The sequence below is a fragment of the Protomyctophum bolini genome (assembly GCF_963924005.1).
Source record: "Protomyctophum bolini genome assembly, chromosome: 20".
Lineage (NCBI taxonomy): Eukaryota > Metazoa > Chordata > Actinopteri > Myctophiformes > Myctophidae > Protomyctophum > Protomyctophum bolini.
The window spans coordinates 4,434,866-4,459,865 of NC_137881.1; the positions used below are offsets into that span (position 1 = coordinate 4,434,866).

General features: G+C 41.1%; 1 protein-coding gene across 1 annotated transcript; it reads right to left on the reverse strand.

Annotated features, from left to right (window-relative positions):
• Nucleotides 1-13,787: 13,787 nt before the first annotated feature.
• Nucleotides 13,788-19,687, reverse strand: LOC308335910 (ATP-dependent RNA helicase DDX19A-like; the record flags this gene model as incomplete). The annotated part of the gene is made up of 8 exons (XM_080793132.1): nt 19,611-19,687; nt 18,940-19,042; nt 18,466-18,580; nt 17,526-17,703; nt 16,112-16,349; nt 15,809-15,971; nt 13,959-14,150; nt 13,788-13,849 (listed from the first exon to the last, which is right to left on the reverse strand). The coding sequence occupies exons 1-8, from the start codon at nt 19,670-19,672 to the stop codon at nt 13,788-13,790; spliced, it is 1,113 nt and encodes a 370-aa protein (XP_080649258.1). The 5' UTR covers nt 19,673-19,687.
• Between the last annotated feature and the right edge of the window lie 5,313 nt (nt 19,688-25,000).

The following is a 25,000-nucleotide window of genomic DNA, read 5'->3' on the forward strand; positions in this document are numbered from 1 at the left end:
GAGAGATCTGACTTATGAAAAATTTTGGTTCTCTGAGCAAGGTCAAGATAGGTTACATTTAGGAACAGTTTACACAAATACCCAATTTTGTGCACTATCCATACAGTTAACGGACGAACAATCTTTGTATCACATGACCCCAGATTCAATACCACACATAGCATTAGGTAAAACACATGGGGAATGGGTACACATAGGCCCCTGGGTTAAAACAGTATCTCAGGCTGAAGATTGGCAGAATTGTGGGGACAGGCAATATTCCCCTAGCATGGACACTTATTCTAGCCTTTTGAACATCGATTGCATTATGGCAAGGACATCAACTTTTGTTAATCCCACTCAGGGGCCAACATCACTCATGGTGTTGGACACCACCCTGACACAAGAGTCACCTTTACTATCACAGGTACCTGACATCTTATGGGCGAAAAACAAGTATGACATAGGCTGCATAAGAGGTGCGAGACCAGTTGTAGTCTATCCTAAATCAACATACAGGCCCCATAGAGCACAATATCCATTGAGCAAGGAAGCAGAGATTGGAATAGGCGAGGTGCATGCGTCTTTAGTAGCTAAAGGTGCAATAATAGAATGTTTTGATTCACCAATCAACACACCGATACTGCCGGTAAAAAAAGCTTCGGGGGAATGGAGGTTTGTACAGGATTTACGTCTGGTTAATGATGCTGTGCACTCGCCCGCACCCATTGTTCCTAATGTCGTCACCATCATGTCCCAAGTCCCAGCAACATCTCTGTGGTTCTCGGTTGTCGACTTAGCAAATGCTTTTTTTTCCATTCCTGTCCACCCAGATAGCAGATTCTGGTTTGCTTTTACATTTAAAGGCAAACGATGGACATGGACAGTAATGCCTCAAGGTTTTGTATCGTCACCCACACTGTTTTCCGCTGCTTTGTCAACTAACCTTTCCTCTTTTGTGGCTCCCCAGGGCAGCACTCTTGTAGAGTATGTGGATGACCTGCTAATCTGCTCTCCTTCAAAACACGCATGTGAGCAAGATACGATAGCGTTGCTAACGTTTCTTGCTGACAACGGGCACAGAGTTTCAAAAAAGAAACTACAGTTTGTATCACAGGAGGTCAGATATTTAGGTCACATCATTACCCCTGAGGGTAGAAGTTTAGGGAAAGATAGGATTAGTGCCATATTAGAACTTCCAAAACCAGTAAATAAACAACAACTTATGTCTCTGTTGGGTGTAGCCGGTTACTGTAGACCCTGGTTAAAAGACTATGCCACGATAGTAGACCCATTATCTGCTTTAATCCATGGGGGGGAAAAGTTAGCCATGTCTGACCCATTGGAATGGACAGCTGATGCAGAAAATGCCCTAACTACTCTCAAACAAACCCTCGCATCATCTCCTTGCCTTGGTTTACCAAACCATGACAAACCGTTCAACCTATTTGTATCGGAAATCAATGGTTTCATGTCTGCAGTACTGACACAGTCCCATGGTGATAAACAACGACCTGTTGCTTATTATTCAAAACGTCTGGACAATGTGGCACAGGGATTCATACCTTGTCTGAGAGCTGTAGAAGCCGCCACGAATGCTGTTCTATCATCAGCAGACATTGTAGCGATGCACCCTTTAACTGTACATGTACCACACGCTGTCGATTCATTGATTCTACAGGCACGCACTGCACATTTAACTCCTGCACGTCTTCTCCATTATCAGAACATTCTATTAACTATGACACATGTCACATTGAAGCGCTGTACAGTTCTTAACCCTGCTACTCTCCTTCCTACAGCTGAGGACGGTGAACCCCACAGTTGCACCCAGCTCGTTGATATCATGAGCAAACCCAGACCTGATTTAACAGACTGTGAATTACCTAACTCAGATATGATCTTATTTGTTGATGGCTCAGCACAACGGTGTAAACAATCAGGAGTACCTTTAGTAGCATATGCTGTATGTACTGATGCATATACTGTTGAAAGTGCTAAATTGCCAGGTCATCTGTCTGCGCAGGCTGCTGAGTTATTTGCGCTCACCCGTGCGTGCATTTTAGCAGAAGGACAAACAGCCACCATTTACACTGACTCTCAGTATTGTTTTAGTGTTTGCCATGATTTTCATGCGATATGGGCACATCGTGGTTTCCTCACAACAACAGGAAAACCTATTACCCATCATGTTCTGGTAAAAAACCTGTTAAATGCTCTTTTACTCCCAAAAACGATTGCAGTGTGCAAATGCAAGGCCCACACAGGAGCATCTGATCCTGTCTCCAGAGGGAATTCTCGTGCAGACACAGCAGCAAAGACTGCTGCTACTTCTTCTGTCTCCCCCCTCTTGCAAATGGTGTCACTTCCAAGCAATGTTGATCCTTTTTCCCTTAATGACGTCTCTTTGTTACAGACAGGAGCTGATGCACGGGAAAAGGCCTCATGGTCAAAAAAATGTGCATTAAATGCAACTACTGGCATATGGATGGATCCCATGGGACGTCCTGCCATGCCTAAATCAGTCTTTCACTATTTGGCTAAGATTTCGCATGCCGGTGACCATGCATCAAAAACCAAAATGACTGATCTTGTAAATAGATACTGGTTTGCACCTGGTTTCTCAACCTATGCTGACCAGTTTTGTACAAAGTGTGTAATTTGCGCTACTAATAATGTTGGTCGAGGCATAGTTGTGCCAATGTCAGCCCAACCGATGCCGGATGGCCCTTTTGAATACTTAATGATGGATTTCATTGAGCTGACCCCCTGTCAGGGCTACAGGTATGGCCTTGTCATTGTTGATATGTGGTCGAGATGGGTTGAATGTTTCCCATGCCGACGCCAGACAGCACACACGGTAGCAGAAATCCTGCTAAAACATATCATCCCAAGATTCGGTTTAATGTCAAAATTAGGATCTGATAACGGAAGTCATTTTGTAAATAATGTAATACAGAGTCTTTCAGCAAGCCTCCAAATTGATTTGAGAAGGCATTGTGCGTACCACCCCCAATCCGCAGCTCCGGTTGAACGCGCAAACCAGACACTTAAAAATAAATTGACAAAATTGATGGCGGAAACACAACTGTCATGGGTACAAGTTCTGCCTCTGGCACTGATGTTTATGAGAGGACGAACCCATGCAACACTCGGTCTGTCTCCTTATGAGATTCTAATGGGCCGACCAATGCGAATGACTAACACGCCTTTCCCACAGAATAAGCTGACACTAATGGGAATAGATGACGAAATGATAAAATATTGTCTCGCACTGAACAAGGTTTTAAAGTCTATTCATTCCAGGGTGAAAGCAGCACTCCCAGAACCCAAGGAAGGTGTACTACATGACATCCAGCCAGGTCATTGGGTGGTGGTGAAGGACCTAAGACGGCAGCATTGGCATCAACCCCGCTGGCTCGGACCATATCAAGTGCTACTGACGACACCTACGGCAGTAAAGGTCGCTGAGAGGGACTCCTGGATTCACGCATCGCATTGCAAGAAGTTCAACCACGACCCATCCACAACACTACACTGAGCAGTTCGCAAGATGACGTCCAAACATGGATATGGATATGGCCCTTTCAAAATCATTTGTCTCACAATTGCAGTGGGCATCATCACATCCCTGTCAGTGTGTGTGTGGAAGAAGGGGGAAGAAGGGTTGCAACTGAAGAACCATGCAGAACCGGATATAACTCTGACACACAGTAGACCACGGCGTGACATACATCATCCAAATCTGGCCATGTCTATGATCACAGATTTTGCTCTACAAATGAATTATTCAAACTGCTGGATATGTCAACATATGCCAAAAAGCACCACCACCCCAATGGCGTTGCCCATTCCGTTAACAAAGGAGGAATGGTATCGATATAATTGGCAGGATTTAGGGCAGGACTACGATTGCTATACCCACCCAGAACACACCGAACTAACAGCACAAATGACTTACCCGGACAGCTACCTCAATCCCTACCTCACACAGAAGGTGTTGGCAGTCGTGTCAGCTGAGGTAAATAAGGGACATTTACCCATTTCCTTTTTGAATACCACCGACATTCTTAGGCTAGTAGCCTATGAGAAAGTAACCTCACAGAAGACATCAACATTTAAAATGAAGTGGAGATTGGAAGAAGGAGACATGGTGTTTAAAATTGACACTACACACGCACAAACCAATTGTTCCGCAAAGTCAAGATCCACAAATTGTATAATAACCGGTGTCAGCACTAGTCTTAAATGCCAATCAGAAATATTTTATTATGCTGATGAAGCCAAATTTCTGATTGGATTATTAGAATGTACAACTCATGTCTGTCATCCTCAGGTAAGAAATAATATGAATCTGGTCCTCCGAAGCTCATCAGTTCATCACACTCTACCTGTAGTTCCCTTACTCAATGTCTCTAACTGTTTTACTGGATACCATGGGCAGGTTGGGGTGAATGTAGGTGAAAGCTCTTGTGAAGGAAAAACAATGATGTACACTAATCTTTCAGCTCCATCTCGCCTTCCCGATCAGGTATACGCAATCTGTGGGGAGAGAGCTTACACACACCTACCTGTAAATAGTCATGGTTCATGCTACTTAGCTCATATCATTCCAATGATCAGGAAAGTGAACAATGTGGATATTCAAGCATTCTATTCTCAGCATGTGAGTAAGACAAACCGTGGGAAAAGAGAATTATCCTGGTGGCAAAAAGCACTAGGAGTAATTTTACCTGCTTATGGTGTTTACAATACTCAGAGTGAACTGCAAACTTTATCCACTGTACTAGAATCTCACATGAATGCATCAAATGCAGCAGTACATGCCTTGGCAACAGAAGTTAATGAAATAAAGACCATTGTTTTACAAAATAGAATGGCTTTGGATGTCATGTTAGCTAGTCAAGGAGGAGCTTGTGCAGTTATTGGGACAGAATGCTGTTCTTATGTATCCGATCCGACTCAGGCCATGGACAAGTTGACTGAGGACACAAAGCATGGGCTAAATGAATTGCACAAGACTCAAGGAGGACCTTTCTGGGACTTTGTTGACGGTTTGTTCGGAGGGATAAAAAGCACACTGATGCGTGCATTAATCTCCATTGTCGTTGTAATTGTTGTGATATTTCTGATATTCATGTGTATATCTGTTTGCTTTAGAACTATCATGTCTAAACTAGTTAGCACCACGTCCCACATGATACAGCCACCCTCACCTCCTGAAACGCAGTGGATTCCACCATTTAGTGAGAGTGAGATTGTATGATTTTGTGATCTTGTGCTGTGGGAAGGTGGGATGCAATATTATGGGAGAATGTAACAGCTGCGATTTCCGGACTGAGGAGTGATATGGTGCATGAATAAACTGCAGTATTCATGTATTATGTCCTCTAAAGTTTGAAAGTCATATGCTGTATTTTACGCTAAACGTTTGAAACACTTTGTTTTTCTTTGTATTTTCTGCTATGCTTTATTGTTTTAAATTTGTTTTACATTATTGTTTGTTTTATTTTTATTTTATTTTGAAAGACATTTATTAAATTTCATGTCCACAGAAAGTTTCATATTGCCATGATGTCAACAACATTGTCGAAATCCATCTCTTTTTCTGTCGACAAAATTGTCGAAACGGGGGAATGTAATGGGAAATATGAAATTGTGCATTCACACCACTAATTGTAAATTACTTATCCTGATGTCTAGTCAAACTGGGTGTGGTTCACACTGAGTTCTAGGCCTCTCCTATTCTTAATCAACCGTTTTCCCATATCAATAGGCTTTTGTTATGACCAAAGTGTCAGTGGGACAGTTCCTGGACTCCAGCTGTGTAGCAACACCAGCCCAGCCTCTCTTTTACTGTGGTCATGCTCATTCATCACAGTTTATTCATACCCATCTAAGTCTACTAGACTTCGACCACTTGTCATTCTAATTAGATTTGTCCCATTGTCTGATGTGGAGGCTACCTGTCTGGTCATGTGACCAACAGGTCCTCCTCCTCCTTTGAGTAAGACTGTATAAAATTGACATGCATGTATTGTTCTGGAGTTCAGTCATCCGACATGCTGGAAGATGGTTGTGCTCTAGAGATCTCTATTAAATTGAACTGAATGCCTCATATCATCTTGTCCTCACCTCATCTTTTTAGTTTAAGTGGTCTTGTATTATTATAATTTCCACGACAGCACCAACCAGCCTCATTCTCCTGGCTGCATCAATGGCACCAACCAGCCTCATTCTCCTGGCTGCCATCTTCTCACTCAGCCTTGGATGCTTAGCATAGGCCTACTGCACATAGCTGCTTCCTCAAAACGACCTGTTGTATAATTTAAATTAAACCATCATTGGTAAACAGTTAATAATGAAGTTTCATAATTTGGTGCTGTGAATCCCAATGCATTTTTCCCCATAGGCTTCTGTTAAAGTATTTATTTAAAGGCGGTTACGCCGCGGACAAAGCCAACTCGGATTGTGACAAATCATGACAATGATTTTGGGCCGATAAAATAATTTATAAGAAGAAAAACAAAACATAGTGTTGTCTCCTGCCTTTATCTTCTTCTTTCTAATGATTTTGATCGGCCCAAAATATTGTGTTCATTGTCATGATTTGTCATGATCCAAGTTGGCTTTGTCCCGCGGCGTAACAGTCTTTAAATAAATAAAATTCTAGAGACTGCGACGCTCTATAGTCCTTTCTACCAAAAGTGGCCACTTGCTATTACAGTACCCATATTTCCTGTTTTCGTCGACTAAAACTAAGACGAAAAATGTTCGTCGACTACCTATTTTCACTGACAAAAACAAATGGAAACTAAATTAAAACTAAGCTACGATGACTAAAACTAAGACTAAATATACTGACAATTTCGTCGACAAATAAAAACTAGACTAAAATGTTAGGAAGGGACTAGTGGACAAGAGATCCAGTATAAGTCATTTTACACTGAAAATAGCCGATCTACAAGCTCACAACGCGTTGCGTCGCGTTGTGAGCTTGTAGATCGGCTATTTTCAGCAAGTGTAAAAACACTCATTACGACGGCATCAACACCCGCCAAAATACATTTGTCGACTAAAATCTTATGACATTTATTCGACTAAAACTAGACTAACACTAAGACATTCCAGGTGACTAAAATGTGACTAAAACTAAATGAAGTTTCAGTCCAAAGACTGACTAAACTAAAATAGAAATTTGCTGCCAAAAACAACACTGTAGTGCACAGTACACTGCAGGATGCCGGGCCATATTCCTATACTGCAGTGCAGAACGAACGAGTCAAAACTTGAGAAAGTTTTAAAATCACATTATTAGAGCACTGCACTCTCTTTGGGTTGATACAGCAAATGTATAGATGGAGTGGGGAAAAAAAGCACTTGACACTTCCTGACTGACTGACAAATTAACCCATTTTGACCTGAAGTCGAAGTGAAAAAAAAATATTTTTAAAATGTCTTTTTTTCTGAAAAACCTCATGTTTCTGCATCAGTGGTTCTCAATATTTCATGTCAAGGACCCCAAAAATTATATATAATATGCCGCCGACCCCCATCTGGAAATATAGGGACCCCCCCAGAAGCAAAGATTTGAGTTAAAAACTGAAACTCTGAAAGAATATATATTCAAAGATTTGAGGCACATTTTCACGATTTTTCTAAATTAGCAGACCTACAAGCTCATAGCGCGCCACTCGGTGGCGCGCTATGAGCTTGTAGATCTGTTATTTTTCAATAGTTTAAAACACCAAAAGGAGTTCCCGCTCAAAATGGGTTAAGCTAAGGCAAAATCACTCTCGTCTCCTGCCATCGCAGTGGATGGTGAGACAGCTCATGCACAACACAAGAGGGCCAGGTCATGCGTGTGATCAGAAATTGACACTTCTTTGACAAGGTAGCTGTCAAAGACGGACATAATACAATGTTCAACTCACTGTCTCTGATCACGGGTTCCATCATTTGGCATTGCCTGAATATGTTTTATGTAAAACAGGGCAGTCCAGGCATGCTGCTGTCAGAATCCAAAACTGGAACAAGGCCACCCGAAGTTTTCAAAAAAAACTGCTCGCATTAACAAACACCGAAGCCAAACACTGAATATTGAAAAGACCCGCGTACGGTAACGCTTCATATCAGCTAAGGATTGAGTCGTTATCGTTCACTCTGCTTTTAATTGGAGGTGTGTCCCCCCCGCCCCGAAAAAAAGTATACTTGACCTGGGAACGATTCTAACAAATGTCTTCTAAAATCATTTTTCTGAAAAACTCATGTTTCTATGTCAGTGGTTCTCAAACATGGACCCCCAAAAATATATATATGTAATTGACCGCCGACCCCCCCCCCCCCCCCATCTGAAAATATGTTGTTCCAGTGACCCCTCTCCCAGAAGCAAAGATTTAGTTAAAAACATTGACTCTGAGAGATTATATTCAAAGCTCGTAGCGCTACGAGCTTGTAGATCTGCTATTTTTCAATAGCTAAAGTATAACGTATACTTCTTTAAAACATCAAAAGGGGTTCCCGGTTCCAAAATGGATTAATTGGAGGTTCCCCCAAAAAAGTAGACTTTTTTGGGGGGGGGGGGGGGGACAGGGGACACGACGACATGTTATTACCGCACCACCATGTGCCTCATGGAAATCCTTCAAATCCAAATCGAACGGGAAGCAACATATTTCATATTTCTCAGGGCGCACCCTCCCCGTGCGTCGACATAAATCCACTGCTGCCAAAGTAGGTCAGAGCGGAGGAGCATCGTCTGCACCCACTGAAAATAACCCATTTTTAGGCGTGAGCGCGTTTTGGCGTTAGCAGCATTATGTTATGCTTTAGCTATTTAAAAAATAGCAAGATCTACAAGCTCATCATAGCGCGCCACCGAGTGAAAAATCGAAGAGCGACTGAGATTCTTTTTTAGAATCTGATGATCTGAGGTCAGAATGAAAACCGTCAGGATGTATAGAAGACATTTTTTTAGAATCTGATGATCTGAGGTCAGAATGAAAACCGTCAGGATGTATAGAAGACATTTTTTTTAGAATCTGATCTCAGGTCAGAATGAAAACCGTCAGGATGTATAGAAGACATTTTATTAGAATCTGATCTCAGGTCAGAATGGAAACCGTCAGGATGTATAGAAGACATTTTTTTAGAATCTGATTTCAGGTCAGAATGGGATAATAACAAAAGGTGAGCCCCACCCCTCCCTCGCTCTCTGAGGGGGTGAATATGCTCCTCTCTCTCTCTCTCTCTCTCTAAACTCAACATGCCGCGGCGGCCGCTGGAAAAAAACACGCTGCGTCAGCACTCTCCAAATCTGCAGGCATTATCCCATTCTGGGCGGGAGGAACACCCTGTTATGCTTTAACCCATTCTGACCTGAGATCAGATTCACACGAGGTTTCCACTGGACACACACACACTGGTCTGATTAACCCATTCTGACCTGAGATCAGATTCTAAAAAATGTCAGTCGTTCTTTGATTTTTCAAAAATAGCAGACCTACAAGCTCGTAGCGCGCCACTCGGTGGCGCGCTATGAGCTTGTAGATCTGCTATTTTTCAATAGCTAAAGCATGACATGATGCTAACACCAAAAGGGGTTCCCGCCCAGAATGGGTTAAGCTATTGAAATAAAAGCAGATCTACAAAAGCTTGTGGCGCGCTACGAGCTTTTGTAGATCTGCTATTTTTTGAAAAATCGAATAACGACTGAGAAACATAGCTTTTTTTTCCAGAAAACTGTCAGGATGTAGAAGATTTTTTTTTAGAATCTGATCTCAGGTCAGAATGGGTTATACTATAGGGCATATATTAGGCACAATGATATTGCATTCAGCAGTATATATATATATATATATATATATATATATATATATATATATATATAGAGAAAGGAACTGGGCTGGCATTGTAAAAGAAAAATGAAAAAAAGAAATTAACAAGACAATAGTGGAGTATATGCACACATTGTAAATATGCAGAGTTGGAGCTGGAAAGTGTAATGATGTTAGTGTGTGTGACGGGGCGGTTTGTTTGCCCCGTCTGCAGCCTCATCCGTTCTCATCAGTATGTTTTTCCCCAACGCCGAAAAGCTGGAGTTGGGGAAAAACAGGGCCCTGATTCCTCTGGGAGTGTGTGTGTGTTGGGGTGGCTTCCCTTTAAGCAGAGAGAACTATGTCTAGCCCATTTTAGACACCCCTCCCGAGTAAAAAAACATTCACTTTGAAAGATTATATTATATTCAAAGATTTGCGCCACATTCTTTTTACGATTTTTCAAAAAAAATAGCAGACCTACAAGCTCGTCGTAGCACGCTATGAGCTTGTAGGTTCTGCTATTTTTCAATAGCTAAATTATAACAATGTTTGAAACACCAAAAGGGGTTCCCGCCCAAAATGGGCTAGTCAGGGTACTGTGTGTCACCGTTTATGAAAACACATACACACACACACACAGTGCACACACACACTTCTCCGCTCATTTTCAGAATTATCAAGTGTACACACACACACACACACACACACACACACACACACACACACACACACACACACACTTCGCTCATTTTTACAGAAGTATCAAGTGCACACACACACACACACACACACACACACACTTCGCTCATTTTCACAGAATTATCAAGTGCGCACACACACACACACACACACACACACACCCACACACACACACACACACACTTCGCTCATTTTCACAGAAGTATCAAGTGCACACACACACACACACACACACACCTTCTCGTTCAACTCTCACCCTGTCACTGTGTGTGTGTGAACACTGTCAGAGAAGAACATTTGACGTCCAGAGACTGAGCCTCATGCACAGTTAATGTCTCTGGCTGTCCAGATGATTAACGCTACTCCATTCCCATTTCCCCCCCAAACGGGCCCCCAAATCCCCAAGTCCCCCTCCCTCCCTCCCTCCCTCCTCCACGCCTCACCTTCTGTGTTCCAACACACACTCCTGGGCTCCAGGTAAAAATAGCCGCTCCACCCCTGTGTGTCGTTCCTCTCTCCTCTCGGTCTGTCTGCTCGTACAACCCGCTGTGCCTCTGTTGGGAGGGCAGAACCTAGGTTGAAATTGATTTTTAAGAGAGCGAAAAAGGAGTTAGGACTTCGAAAGCAGAAATGTATTTTGACGTGTGTGTGTGTGTGTGTGTGTGTGTGTGCGTGCGTGTGCGTGTGTGCACAAGAAAAAGTGTTAGACTTATATTCTCACATTGACATACAGTAGAATAAAATAGCAGACCTACAATTGCTCATAGTGGCGCGCTATGAGCTTGTATATTTAATATAATAGCTAAAGCATTAACTAGCCTGGAGGAGTAATTTGGACACTGCTTACTGGAGTCATTGCAGCTGGAGCTGCTTTGTGCTGCTGGCGCCACCATTTTGGTTATCTCCGTTTTGCATCTTTCAGCTTTTATTTTTCAAAAACGTATTTATTTTTAACGTTCGTTTTTCTGTCAAAACCTCCCGGCCGTCGCTTTCGTTTCGTCCCGACGTCCCTCTGTTCACTCAATGACTTGTTATGGCTCTCCTCTGTAGACTACATGCACTGTTAGCTTAGCCCCAGTTAGCCCACAACATTAGCCTCCATTGACTGACACTTTGCCGCCACTATCGCTCCGTCCGTTCCTCTTGCAGACTTGCGGTAGCGTTCCACTTCTCACACGGAGGCAGAAGACTTTCGGACACTTTCCTAATGCCTACTTTATTCTGACACCGTGTTATGTTATTATCCTAGTCTAATAATAACGAGGCAGAGCGTGAGGTAATTTATAATGATAAACACAAGACGTGTGTAACAGTATAAGTTTGTTTATTCCGCCATTTTGGATGGTTCTCCTCCTAGCATGAACTCCCGTCCCGAAGTCTCGCGGGACTATACCAGTGTGTAACAGGTAGTCTGTGCTACAGTGCCATCGTGTGGTGGTAAATACATGCAGTATGTTACATTTCCTAATGCCTACTTTATTCTGACACCGTGTTATGTTATTATCCTAGTCTAATAATAACGAGGCAGAGCCGAGGTATAGTTCAGTTTACTTCAGTAGCCAGCATAGTAATGACATGACGTGATACACTCTGGTGTTCTGTATATCGAGCGTTCTCATTGGCTCTTCAGTGTTAACCCCAGAGTAACATTTGCTGCCATCATTGAGCAGTTTTACTGCCCATTATATGAAGAATTAAGACATGTATTATTTTGTAAAATGACAACCATCTGTGCTGACTTTTTCTGGTTGGAGGACTATGAAAAACTGGAATTTTGTTTTAGGAAAGGTATTTTTGCTTTGGCAGACTTTTTATGCAGGGCGTGGGAAATAAGGCAGAATGTTTTGTTTGTGTAAAAGAAAAAAGAAAAAGGGAATAACAACAAAACAAATCTGTTTCTTGTACACAATGCAATATTGAAGCAATGATATGGTGTGTCCTGTAAGTCCATGTGGGCTGGGCGCCTTTGGTGCATGACACAAAAATAAAGAAATCTATCCATCTATCTATCTATGTACTTGTACCTCCTGTTGTAATTGACCAGGCTACCACTTTACATGTTTTTTTTATATTTATATAGGTTTATGAATAGCCTGGGCAGTGTGTTCAGCTTCATCTCCAAGCAGGATGCTGTCAATAAAATCCAGATCCTAGTCATCCTATGTCACCATCCAGTCTATGGTCAAATATGAGTTGGAGAATGAACTGGTGGACATCAGCAAGAAGGGCAGTCACCCAGAGTCCGCACACTGGATCCAGCTCCAAATATATTTTTGATTTAGATAACCATCAAGTTGATGTTTTGAGCTTCCTCAAACACCTGACACGGTAAAGGTACTGTAGACCTATAATAATAATAATAATGAATTGCATTTTTATAGCGCTTTTCCAAGTGCTCAAAGCGCTTTACAATGGTTCATTCATTCATATCTCGTTCCCATCTGCATTCCCATCTTTGTCCATCGGAAGGTCAAAATGACCTAAATTACAATGGACACTTGCTTCAATGCCTGCATGAGCAACACACACAAACTTTTACATTCTTAACAAAGATTGGAAAAAGGCACTAAATGTCAACTTGATGGTAATCTTAATAAGTCAACATTAAAAAGGGAGGCACAGTTTGATTCCATTTGTACACCAAGTTAAATAAACACTAATGATTTTACTGTGTGCCCTAATTAGCTGTATGTATGTTGCATTTATGGGTGACAGTTTTATCTGTACAAGCTAGACACAATACTAGACTAGACATAATGGCAAGATTTGTCTAGTGAATGTTTAATCAAGTAAACTTGAATATGTACCTGCTGTTAAATTAGTATTTTTAAATGTAAATACTTTATGATGATGGACATGTTAATTCACATTCCCTGTAGCCTTATTTTACATAAAGGGAAACATTACATTCAGTGCAGTAGCACAATGACTATACAAGTAATTAATCCTGATGCACTGTAAATAATGAAAACTATCTGTATATATCTGCTGGTTTATTCATAATACAGTAAAGTATGTAGTCTGAGTGATGGTGAGGTCAAGATGCCGTTGGTATAAAAAGATGAAATGACAAGACTACTGTAATAGGCTACCTATTTGAAATCATTGTAGCCAAATAAATGTTATGGGATTTCTTCAGGTGATTTCTGTCCTTTGTTTTTATTTTCAGATTTATCTGTGCACAGTTGCGTCCAATGGCGCCCCATTGGCCATCAACTTTTTTTTTAAACAACATTCCATCCAAATTCAACAGTGTGATTATTACGCCATCCAACTGCATGAGCCACGAATTCAGCTCATGACTCTCTCAAGGGCATTTGCATCCTCGGTGTCAAGTTGTACGATTTTCCTGTCTACGGGAGAAAGAAAAAACAATATTAGGAAGAGTTTAAAAAAAAGAACCAAGTGGATGTCTTGTAGTAGTAGGCTATCAATTTCAAATTGTTAGAAAAATAAACATACTGAAATGCAACACAATTTGACGGATAATATCCATGCTGTGTTGACTGTCAACCATGTTGAAGGCAAAGCCTTGTTTGCCAAAACGCCCCGTGCGGCCAATCCGGTGAAGGTACGTCTCGTTGTCGGCGTTCCCGTCTTTGTCCACAGGAAGGTCAAAGTTCATGACGATGGAAACTTGCTCTACGTCGATGCCTGCATGAGCAACACAGACACAAATATAATTAACCCATTCTGACCTGAGATCAGATTCATACGAGGTTTCCACTGGACACACACTGGTCTGATTAACCCATTCTGACCCGAGATCAGATTCTAAAAAATGTCAGTCATTCTTCGATTTTTCAAAAATACCAGACCTACAAGCTCGTAGCGCGCCACTCGGTGGCGCGCTATGAGCTTGTAGATCTGCTATTTTTCAATATAGCTAAAGCACGACATGATGCCAACACCAAAATGGGTTCCCGTTCAGAATGGGTTAAATAAAATTGAGATTGTGAATTTAACAATTTCTTTTGTAATGAATAAAAACAGCAGTACAACATGAAAGTATTCTTATACAAATGAATGGTAGGGAAACATTTTCATGGCAAGGACCGTAACATGTACACTTAATAGCCCACAGACCGCTATTTGAAAAGTATGAAGGACCCCCAGTTTGACATGCACCACAGAAAGTACGTATGGACAGTCGCACAGGTACTCCCAGATATATTTGGTAAGTCGCACAGATCCAATTGCAGGTGCATTTGCGTCCAAAATGGTGTCAAGTTTGAGCTTAATTGGCTTGAGAGAACTAATGGCTTTTGCAACCTGTGATGTTGTGAGCTTGTAGATGAGCCGTTTTCGCCGGAGCGCGCTGTATCCACTTCACGCCGAGTGTGTGTGTGTTGGGGGGGGGGGGGGGGGGGGAGAGGGAAGACAGTTGTAGCTCGTGTTTATTGCGAACTGAAGACGGTTGCATCCCCACTCAAAATGTGCAGTTCGGAAAGTTTGCGTAGGCTGTCGATGTCGATGGTGGAAGTCAACATGTGAAAGCAGCAGTGGATCCAGCGTGATGGAGCAACATGTAAAATAAGCGAGGGGCGTCAGCGTGTGTGTGTGTGTGTGTGTGTGTGTGTGTGTGTGCGTGTGCAGGTAAGCAGTCTGAGCGGTGGGCCAGGTGCAAAATTGTATAGGCCACTATTTGTTGTGTTGCGGTGGGAGCAGAGGAAGCTTGACAGTGCGGCAACACCAAGAACAGTGGCCTGTGATAGGGGGCCGGAGGTGTGAGCTTACGCTTTGTTCCATGTAAGTAGATGGGGCCATTTTAATTCACTAATAAAGTTATTATTAATTTATAATTTGTTAAATTGGAAAAAGGGCTTCGTTAAGACCTCCATATTATTATGGTCAATGCCTGTGTGAAAAGTGGGAGTGATTGGTGCAGGCAGTGAGGAGCTACGGCAGTGTTTCTGACAGACAGAGAGTTCATTATAGTGTGATGAAACAGTATTTCTTTCTTAACCTTACTATATCAAATGGAAAAAATGGTTTGGGTTATAGTTATGTATTGTATACCATCCCACTCCACCAGAATAGAAACATTCAATAGGAGCATTTGTCAGATTGACTGTACATACTACAGTATACAGTAATACATTACTGCTAAAGCCCAATTCATCCATAGTAAGAGTACGTTTGTGTGCCTGCTGACGAACAGTGAAGGGAAAAAAAAGTAGGCCACTTCAAAAGATCATTGAGATTCCCTTTATAATTGACCGATTTAAGTAAAAGTTGCTCAATCCTAATCGATTTCTAACAATTGTCGCAATGCATCATCATTAATTCCCTAGTTGTACTATATGATTTACCTCTGGCGCACACATTTGTGGTCACCAGCACTTTCTCCTTGCCATTCCTGAAGCGCTCGATGACTGCAGCTCTCTGTTCCACAGTCAGTTCTCCACTCAGCAGTGCCACCTGGTGCCCTTCCTTGCTTAGCTCGGCAGTGAGCCAGCCAGCCATCAGGCGAGTCTGAAAACAAGTCAATATATGTTGTCCGTCATAACCTGGAACTTTCCCATTCTACCCTGAATTTGAACCCGGGTCTCCTGCACAAGTGTTGAGCGAGAGAATACTCATCCAAAGCTTTAAGATTAAGCCACATGACTTACATGGCAGAAGATCATGGCCTGTGCGATGGTGATGCATCCATATATGTTGCAGAGTGCTGCGAACTTGGCCTCTTTCCCCTCGCATAATATGTAGAACTGCTTGATGTTGTCGAGTGTCTCCTCTTCACGCTTCAGCTTGATGACATTCGGGTCGGAAATCACCCTTCGTGCAAAGTTCCACACCATGTCGTCAAAGGTGGCAGAGAACAGAAGCATCTGACAATCCTTAGGCAGCATTCTGCAGCAGAGGGGACATGGAGAGAAGAGGTTTGTTGGAGAGAGTGGCACAGGGGCATTTTTAACAAGTTTAAGTACCCACGGTGATGGGCGACGTAGGAGTGGCCAGGTTAGTTGGAGGTGGGTGAGTGGTTGGCATGGTTGGCAAGGGTGGAGTTTTGGTTGGCAAGGGAGGAGATGGCAGGCAGGTGGGTTGTCTTCTGCTTGGCCAAACCTCCCGAACCTTAGTTGTTCCAACTCCATATATGACTGGTGTGCTGGTGTGCTGGTGTCATTGCACCAAAACGTAATTATCACACCAATGACAGACTATGTTGTGAGCTTGCAATTTTTGGCACGTGACAACAATCAGGATTAACAATCAAACAAAGAAACAACAAAGAAATAATGCTGAACTGAAATATTAGTTCTAACTTCTAATTACTAATGAGAGTGTTAGATTTAGGTGCACCAGGGTGCAAGCATTGACAATACTGTTGACTACCGTCTATGCCTGCACACTGTTGACTTATAATAAAGTGAAAGTTCTTAAAAGGTTGACATGACGACGCCAAGTAAAAAAGGGGAAATAACAAGGTGTTCAATGGAGATAGCAAAATGTGATAATGATAAAAAGGTGCTCACACGGATCAAACACAGGATCAATACATAGATAAAAAGAGAAGGATCCGGGCACACAGTTAAAAGTTTAAAAAAATGAGGAACGCCTTTATTAAATTAAAAAGGCAACTGCTTTTTGCCGGATCCTTCTCTATTTATCTATGAAATATAATGTTTTAATGATTTCTTGCAGTAGAAAAATACAAAACAACGTGGATACAAAATGTGGCAAAGGTTTCAATTATTTACGTGGATTCTGTCGGTCTCGTTGCATCAAGAAACATGTCAACACTAGTCTGTGTACTGTGTACGTTCATTCTAGGTTGTGAGATCAAAGGTTGTGAGATAGAAGTGCAAACATATTTTCTCTTATTCCAAATAAAGAACAATAAATCCACAACATACATTTCAAGTATGCAGTGAACAATAATAATAATGTCTATTTCAATGAACTTTTTAACATGACTACAGTCTACGCCTGCACACTGGCACACCTAAACACACCCAATAGCTGCAGCTATGTTCTGCCTAGGATTCCATGACCCTTTTAAAGTATTTCTCTGAGGGGGAAACTTGCCTATGGATGCGAATGCTCTGGTCCTGATGGCCCTGTGTTGACATCATGACATCCGCCTCATCCAGAACAAAAACTCTTATCTTCTTGGGGTCGATGGCCTTGAGCTTCCAGCACCAATCCAGGACTGTGCCAGGTGTCCCCACGACGATTTGCTCCTGCAAGACTGTACCTCGCTCCACTGAAGGAAGCATAAAGATTTGATTTGATTTATTTGATTTGATTTATTTAGAAAAGCAATCATAACATTATAATCAGCGATTCAAGGATTACACAGTAAAGTCCAAAGACTTATTTCCACTGAGGTCCTCTCACACTGAACGGAACAATACTTTAAAATACATCACAAATACATAACAGTACATATACATTACATACACAACACAACAAGTACATCCCTATCCATCCCTCTAAGATGACCCTTTATAGGGGAACCTTTTCCAGTAGCCATAGTTTAGTCTTCTGTTTAAATGTCCTCAAATTGGAGGTCAGTTTAACACTGGGTTCCAGGCTATTCCACTGTGTGGCTCCTATATAAATGAATGAGCCTTTGCCCACTTTACTTTTAAAAGCAGGGAGCACCACGTCTGCAATACTGGCTCTGGTGAAATGGTTGTGTACCTCCGTTTACCTGCCTGAAACATGTTCTTAAAACTTCTGGGACCTCTCCGTATTTAATTTTATGGACCATGTTTAGTCTAGCCATCAAAGAGATCTAATAGCATATGTTGAAACTTGCAAGAGCCCTTTGCAGGACAATTTACAAATGTAACTGCTTTTACCCGGCATCCCCATTTTGGGTATGTCATTTTAGCCTGAAATGTTTCAACAATAGCTAATCTACACAAGGTCACAACGGTCTATTTTTTAGAACATGTTTGAAACGTTGAATAAGGTTTAAAAAAGTGGTTAAAATGCTAATTACAAAATGAAAATACTTTACGTCTATTGCCCCGAATGGCATAGGCCAGTTTGACGTCAGCGAAAAACCGCCCCATCTTTCCAATGACCTGGCCGATCTGCAGAGCGAGCTCGTATGTTGGCGCAATGCAAAGGGCCTGCAAAGTGCAAAGAAATAATGTCATTAAATGACTAGTTTTCAAGCCTTGTTAGGAAGACCAGTAAGACGCGCAAACGTGGGAAGCGAACGCAGCTGAGACCCTGCAGATCATGTCTGTCTGTCTGTCTGTCTGTGTGTCTGTCCCGCTGTTACTGTATATGTGGACCTGGCCCCTTTTGTGCCCATATATGGAGCTGATGATGCAACACACTCCATATTTGGACGTATAGCGGGACAGACAGACACACACAGACAGACATGATCTGCTAGGTCTCATAGTAAGTGCTCACTGCGTTCGCAATCACTGCGTTCGCAATAAGCAGACATTGTGGGGTTCCAAACGCAATAATGTCTTACCTGACACCACTTGTCGGCTGGGTCGACATGGCTCAGCATGGCCAATGAGAAGGAAGCGGTTTTACCTGTGCCTGACTGGGATTGGGCGATCAGATTCTGAGGGCTATACAGCAAAAACAATGGACACGGTTAAGATAGAAGAGGTGAGAGATAAAGCCTAAATTATAGGTTTAGATGGCAGATCTATAACGGGGAACGGTCAACTTCCGTATGAAATGTTATTAGGCAAAGATCAGACTTTTATCAAGGTCACAATTTTTTTCTATACCCTGACATTGGGATTCTATGATATGCACGCTATGATTGACATATGGGGTGGATGATTGATATCAGTCCCATACTTTTAGTGCTGCCAGTCTCCAGACTTTATGTCTTTTAAGAAACAATTGAAAACGTACATGTTCAGACAGGCTTTTGGTCACCTAGAACACTTGACTTTCTACTGTTTGTGTTTTTATCTGTGTTCTTATTGTCCTTTTTGATGCTATGTTTTCACTGTTTACTCTGTGAAAAATGGCTGCCTGCTGTTGTTATAGTCGTTTTATTTTTGTTGAGAAGGGTGCTATATAAATAAAGGTCAGATCATTCATTCATGTAACTATCTTTGCATAAACATGGTGACCATCATGAAAAAAATATATATAGTCCCGCCATCATGAAAAGGTACTCACGGCTCTGCAAGCATCATCGGCAGTGCATTTTCCTGGATCCTTGATGGCCTATTGAAGCCCATGGTGTAGACACCCTTAAGCAGCTGAGGTTTCCTGTCGAACACCCAGCCAATACTGGCATGTTATGAAACTGAAAACAATATGCAGTAATAATAACGGCATTGGATGAAATGTATAATATAGCCTTCTGGAACATATTACTGGAAGTCCCAGACTTACAGCCGGAGCTCTTCAAATGTCTTCACAGAGAAGAGAGGAGAGTTGGGGTCTCGCTGGAGGACCTCCACGTGGTTTCTGTTCTTCACAAGATTGTTGCGAATCAATTTATTCAGCAGCGACTGTTCTGCTGCGCTCACTGTAAAATACACAATGAACTGTATATGAGTCAAAAGATCAGACTTCAGATCAATACAGAGGCTGTATGTATGACAAGGTTATATCAGAGGGAAAGAAGGTGGCCATTAAGATGTTTGACGATATGACATAGGAGAGAGCCATCTACGTATTTGCAATTCATACCACACCAACATTAAGCATGCAGGCATTTGTTTTATGCTTTCGTTTTGTGCAAATTATCATTATGTGGAAGTTTTAGTTTTAACGTGTCAGATTACTTTTACAAGTTGGACTTTATTACCATTTCTTATGTTTATAAAAATGTGAAAAAATGCAAAGAGCATGCAAAGACCAAAAACTACTACATTGTACCGTTATCTGGTTCCTCTGCTTCCTTCGGTGCCTCTCCTTTCTTTTCAATCACTGGCAAAACGTTCCCTACATAGAAGCAGCATACATTGATGTCATACAGATCACGAGAATTCAAAGATGGCTTAAGATACATTTTAATAATGCCAAGATTAAAGTTTATACCATTTATGTCTCCTCCGATGCTCAGTGGAGTGTCCCAGTCAGAGTCTATACGACTGATAAACTGGAGGGCAACACAGAAACGATGCATGAATGCAATGGCATTATTACAGTACATAATGCAAACATATCACAGCACATTTACAGGACCAAAATGGAAACTAGCCGCAATTTGCAACTCTAGATTTTTTTCTACAATGGGCTGACATGTTATGAGCTATACTTTCTGTCCAAAATATTCCACAACTATTATTCCGAGTCGCCATCTTGGATTTTTTCAACGTGCCATAAAACAAGATGTGAGGGGGAGCGCTTGTTTAATAGAATCTTACCTGCGCAGGTAAGACACCCAAAGAAGAGGCCGACACCCTAGGGAGGGAGGGACGCTATTAAACAAGCGCTCCCCCTCACATCTTGTTTTATGGCACGTTGAAAAAATCCAAGATGGCAGCTCGGAATAATAGTTGTGGAATATTTTGGACAGAAAGTAGCTCATAACATGTCTACGGGGGATTTTTATGAAAAACAAGCTCGGCAGATTGAAAGAGGATAATTCAAGCTTGGACTGCAGCTGCAATGTTGGTGAGTTTAACGTCATTTAAGACAAGCAGATCACAAACCAAAAAAGATGAATAGGAAGTGGATGGAGGGTATTGCAACTCTAGATTCAGCCCATTGTAAAAAAATCTAGAGTTGCAAATTGCGGCTAAATGGAAACAAGCCCTCAGAGCTTTTATCCGCTATCCTTTTATCACCATTAATCGTATACGTACCACTGTACGTTTTTTTTTTTGCAAACTGTTAAAAGTATTTAATCAAACATAATGCAATTACATAAGAAATGCAAAAAACCACAGTGCAATGCCATAATAGACAGTACATTAATAGGTGCAAGTTTGCAAAGAATCACACGTGCTACAACTAGACAGCATAACATGGTAGCCATGAGATAACATCATGTTGGGGCTGGTTAGCTTAACAGGTGTCCGGTGTGACACAGGGCACAGGGTATTAAGGGTCACTCGACAAAAAGTACAAGAAAGACAGAAAGTACAAGTTACAACGAAAAAAGTTACTTTTTTGTCTATAATTATTTTGTACATCTTTCATTTTCCGGTCATTTGGGTCTAACTGTCGAAATAATAATTTGAGAGACGATGTATTAAAGTGCATTTGATGTTTGCATGCCATCGATGTAAAACTCGGCACGTTACCTGTCCGGGTTTAGGTTTAATAGTCGAAGCATCTTGGGCGGCCCTTGACCAAGACTCTGAAGCCATTATTTAGATGTTAATAATGGTGCTTTCTTCAAACAACAAGTTTATCGGGTTAAATGTATTAAAGCACACAACAACCCCACATTCGAAAACAACAAAAACTCTCTCAACCCCCAAACATACAAACAAAAGCAAGTACTTTTCAACTGCTCCTTTTATAGGTGGAGGATTCAATTGGGTTGCACCATGTTGCAGGGGTGCATGGGTCTGGTAATACATACTATTTAGTATGATTACAACGAGACGGGTTGTTTAAGACCTGGTTTGTTGATTACTTTGATATCGACAAATATACTAGTCTGTAAATGTTGGGAAATGTTTTCTGTGTTGCTTGTTCACTAGATTTATAAGTGAATGCTTTGGGGAAACCTGTCTCTAGACAGATGGTATGGGCCAATAGTCAGAGGCCTGGGTTTGAGTTCATGTAGTCACTAGTCCATGGTGAGACATGGAGGGGAAGGGTCACAATGCGGGAAGCTCTGCCCTAGGACCGTGTAGGGACTGGTAATGTCCACACTGGATGCTTGAATTTAAGCATGTCATGTAATTTTGTTATTTTCATTTTATTTGAAAGTTATATTTTATTTTTGTGAAAAATATTTTCCTGCTAAATTATTTTGAACCTTCATTTTTGGAAACCTTTGATGAAATAAACCTTTGGCAACGATGGAGATCTTTTGGTATGTAATTTTTCTGTGCACCTAGCCCTCATCAAACGGACTCATTTACAAGTTGTGCTTGAAATGTAATTCTCCAAACTGTTAATACATTCTTCAATCAATCACTTACCTTTAATGATGTGGAGACTGCAAACACTAAACATCTAAACATGTATCTTGTTTATTCTATCCTCTATTTTCTATTCTGTTCTCTATTTTGGGGGGATTCAAAATAACTAGAATTGGGAAGATTTATACTGTATCACAAATTACCCTTTGTACGACCTATAACTTATTGCCTCGTCTCCCTTTAACATATTCAGAACGGGAACACCCTTTTGGTGTTTTAAGCATTATGTTATACTTTAGCTATTGAAAAATAGCAGATCTACAAGCTCATAGCGCGGCACCGAGTGCCGCGCTACGAGCTTGCAGGTCTGCTATTTTTGAAAAGTTGTGAAAATGTGTTGCATATCTTTGAATATATATTCTTTCACAGCAAAAAGGTTTTAACTCAAATCTTTGCTTATGGGGAGTCCGTGGAACAACATATTTTCAGATGTTGGTCGGTGGCCAATTACATATAATTTTTTGAGGTCCTTGACATGAAATATTGAGCACCACCGATACAGAAACAAGGGTATTTCAGAAAACTGTCAGGATTTGGAAGACATTTTTTTTAATTTCGACGTCAGGCCTAAATGGGTTAACAAGAAGCAGGCGTGCCTGAATGGAAGAATGCTTCTGTCCTTCACACTGTCTGATTTGCTTAGGAAAGGCATTCCTGACTAATATACTAATCTGAATGACACCAGTGGAAATCTTGGCGGGGTTTCAGAGGCTAGATTGGGGCTGGCCCAATGACCTTCTCTGGAGGAACATGGAAAGTTTGCAGACTCAATATGTCACAGCCGCAGTGTGAGTTTAGAAAGAACAAGAACCAAGTGATTAAATGAGTTAGATCCACAGCTAGGCCAGCTTTGGAAGATGTCAAGACAGAAGTGCAGTTCTAAGCCATTATTTGAAACTCTTTTATCACAGATGTATCCGACTTTGTGGAACACCGTTACATTTAAAATTGTGTTTTTTCTAATGTCATTTATCCATGTTTTTTTTCCCTCACAGTGAAGTAAAACACCTTTGGCTTTGGCCACTTTTAACAGTTCCTTTTGCAGATACTGTAAATGTAAAAAACTTCATGAATACTAATACATTCATTTATTTTATTATAAATGGTAAATTACTAAATGGTGCATTTACATAAATTGTGCATTACATTCACCCGTGTGCTGATCTATTTTGTCCACAGCAAATCAAGGCTGAGATAAGCAACTGATAGTTCTCAATTGGACAATTCTCAAGATGTAATTAGAGCCGGTTGTAGTAATTTCTGAGTAAATTAGCCTTGTGGGCGGAAGTTGAAACAAAGTGTTAAAACAGGGTTAATTGAATTGTAAATCCCATCACAGAAGATTACCAAGCCCAATGAAACACAACTTTAATTGCTATATTACCATGTGTATTAAGGCATATGTTATTTTTACCCAGTAATCATGGTCCATGCATTTTAATGTTCTTCAGTCACACTGGTGTTATTGGTGGACATTTTTGACGAGCTAAACACCCAAGTAATGTCATTTCTGTTGGTATCTTGATCACAAAACAAGGATTACTAGGATATGTGCCATATGCTGTAACAGATTCTTAATAATGAATCTAAGTATTATAGACAAGTGCGATAACAGCTAATCCTCGTTTTTCATCATTTTTGACCATGGGCTATAGCCCCTACCGTACGGCATACTATAGCTCGCCGTTTTTCATCATTTTTGAGGATTTGAAGAAAATTCAAAATTTCAAAAAACATGGGTTATAGCCTATCGTTTTTTGAATTTTTGAAAAAAATGTTATCCTCATTTTTCATCATTTTTGAACATGGGCTATAGCCCCTACCGTACGGCATACTATAGCACGCCGTTTTTCATCATTTTTGAGGATTTGAAGAAAATTCAAAATTTTAAAAAACATGGGTTATAGCCCATGTATTGCGGAGTATTGCGGAAAAATTGTGGAGTATTGCGGAGGAATTGCGGAGTGTTGCGAAAAAAGTTCGTAGTATTTCCGAGGAATTCTGGAAAAACGATGGGTTATAGCCCATCGTTTTTTGAATTTTTGAAAAAAATGTTATCCTCATTTTTCATCATTTTTTAACATGGGCTATAGCCCCTACCGTACGGCATACTATAGCACGCCGTTTTTCATCATTTTTGAGGATTTGAAGAAAATTCAAAATTTCAAAAAACATGGGTTATAGCCCATCGTTTTTTGAATTTTTGAAAAAAATGTTATCCTCATTTTTCATCATTTTTGAACATGGGCTATAGCCCCTACCGTACGGCATACTATAGCACGCCGTTTTTCATAATTTTTGAGGATTTGAAGAAAATTCAAAATTTCAAAAACATGGGTTATAGCCCATCGTTTTTTGAATTTTTGAAAAAAATGTTATCCTCATTTTTCATCGTTTTTGAACATGGGCTATAGCCCCTACCGTACGGCATACTATAGCACGCCGTTTTTCATCATT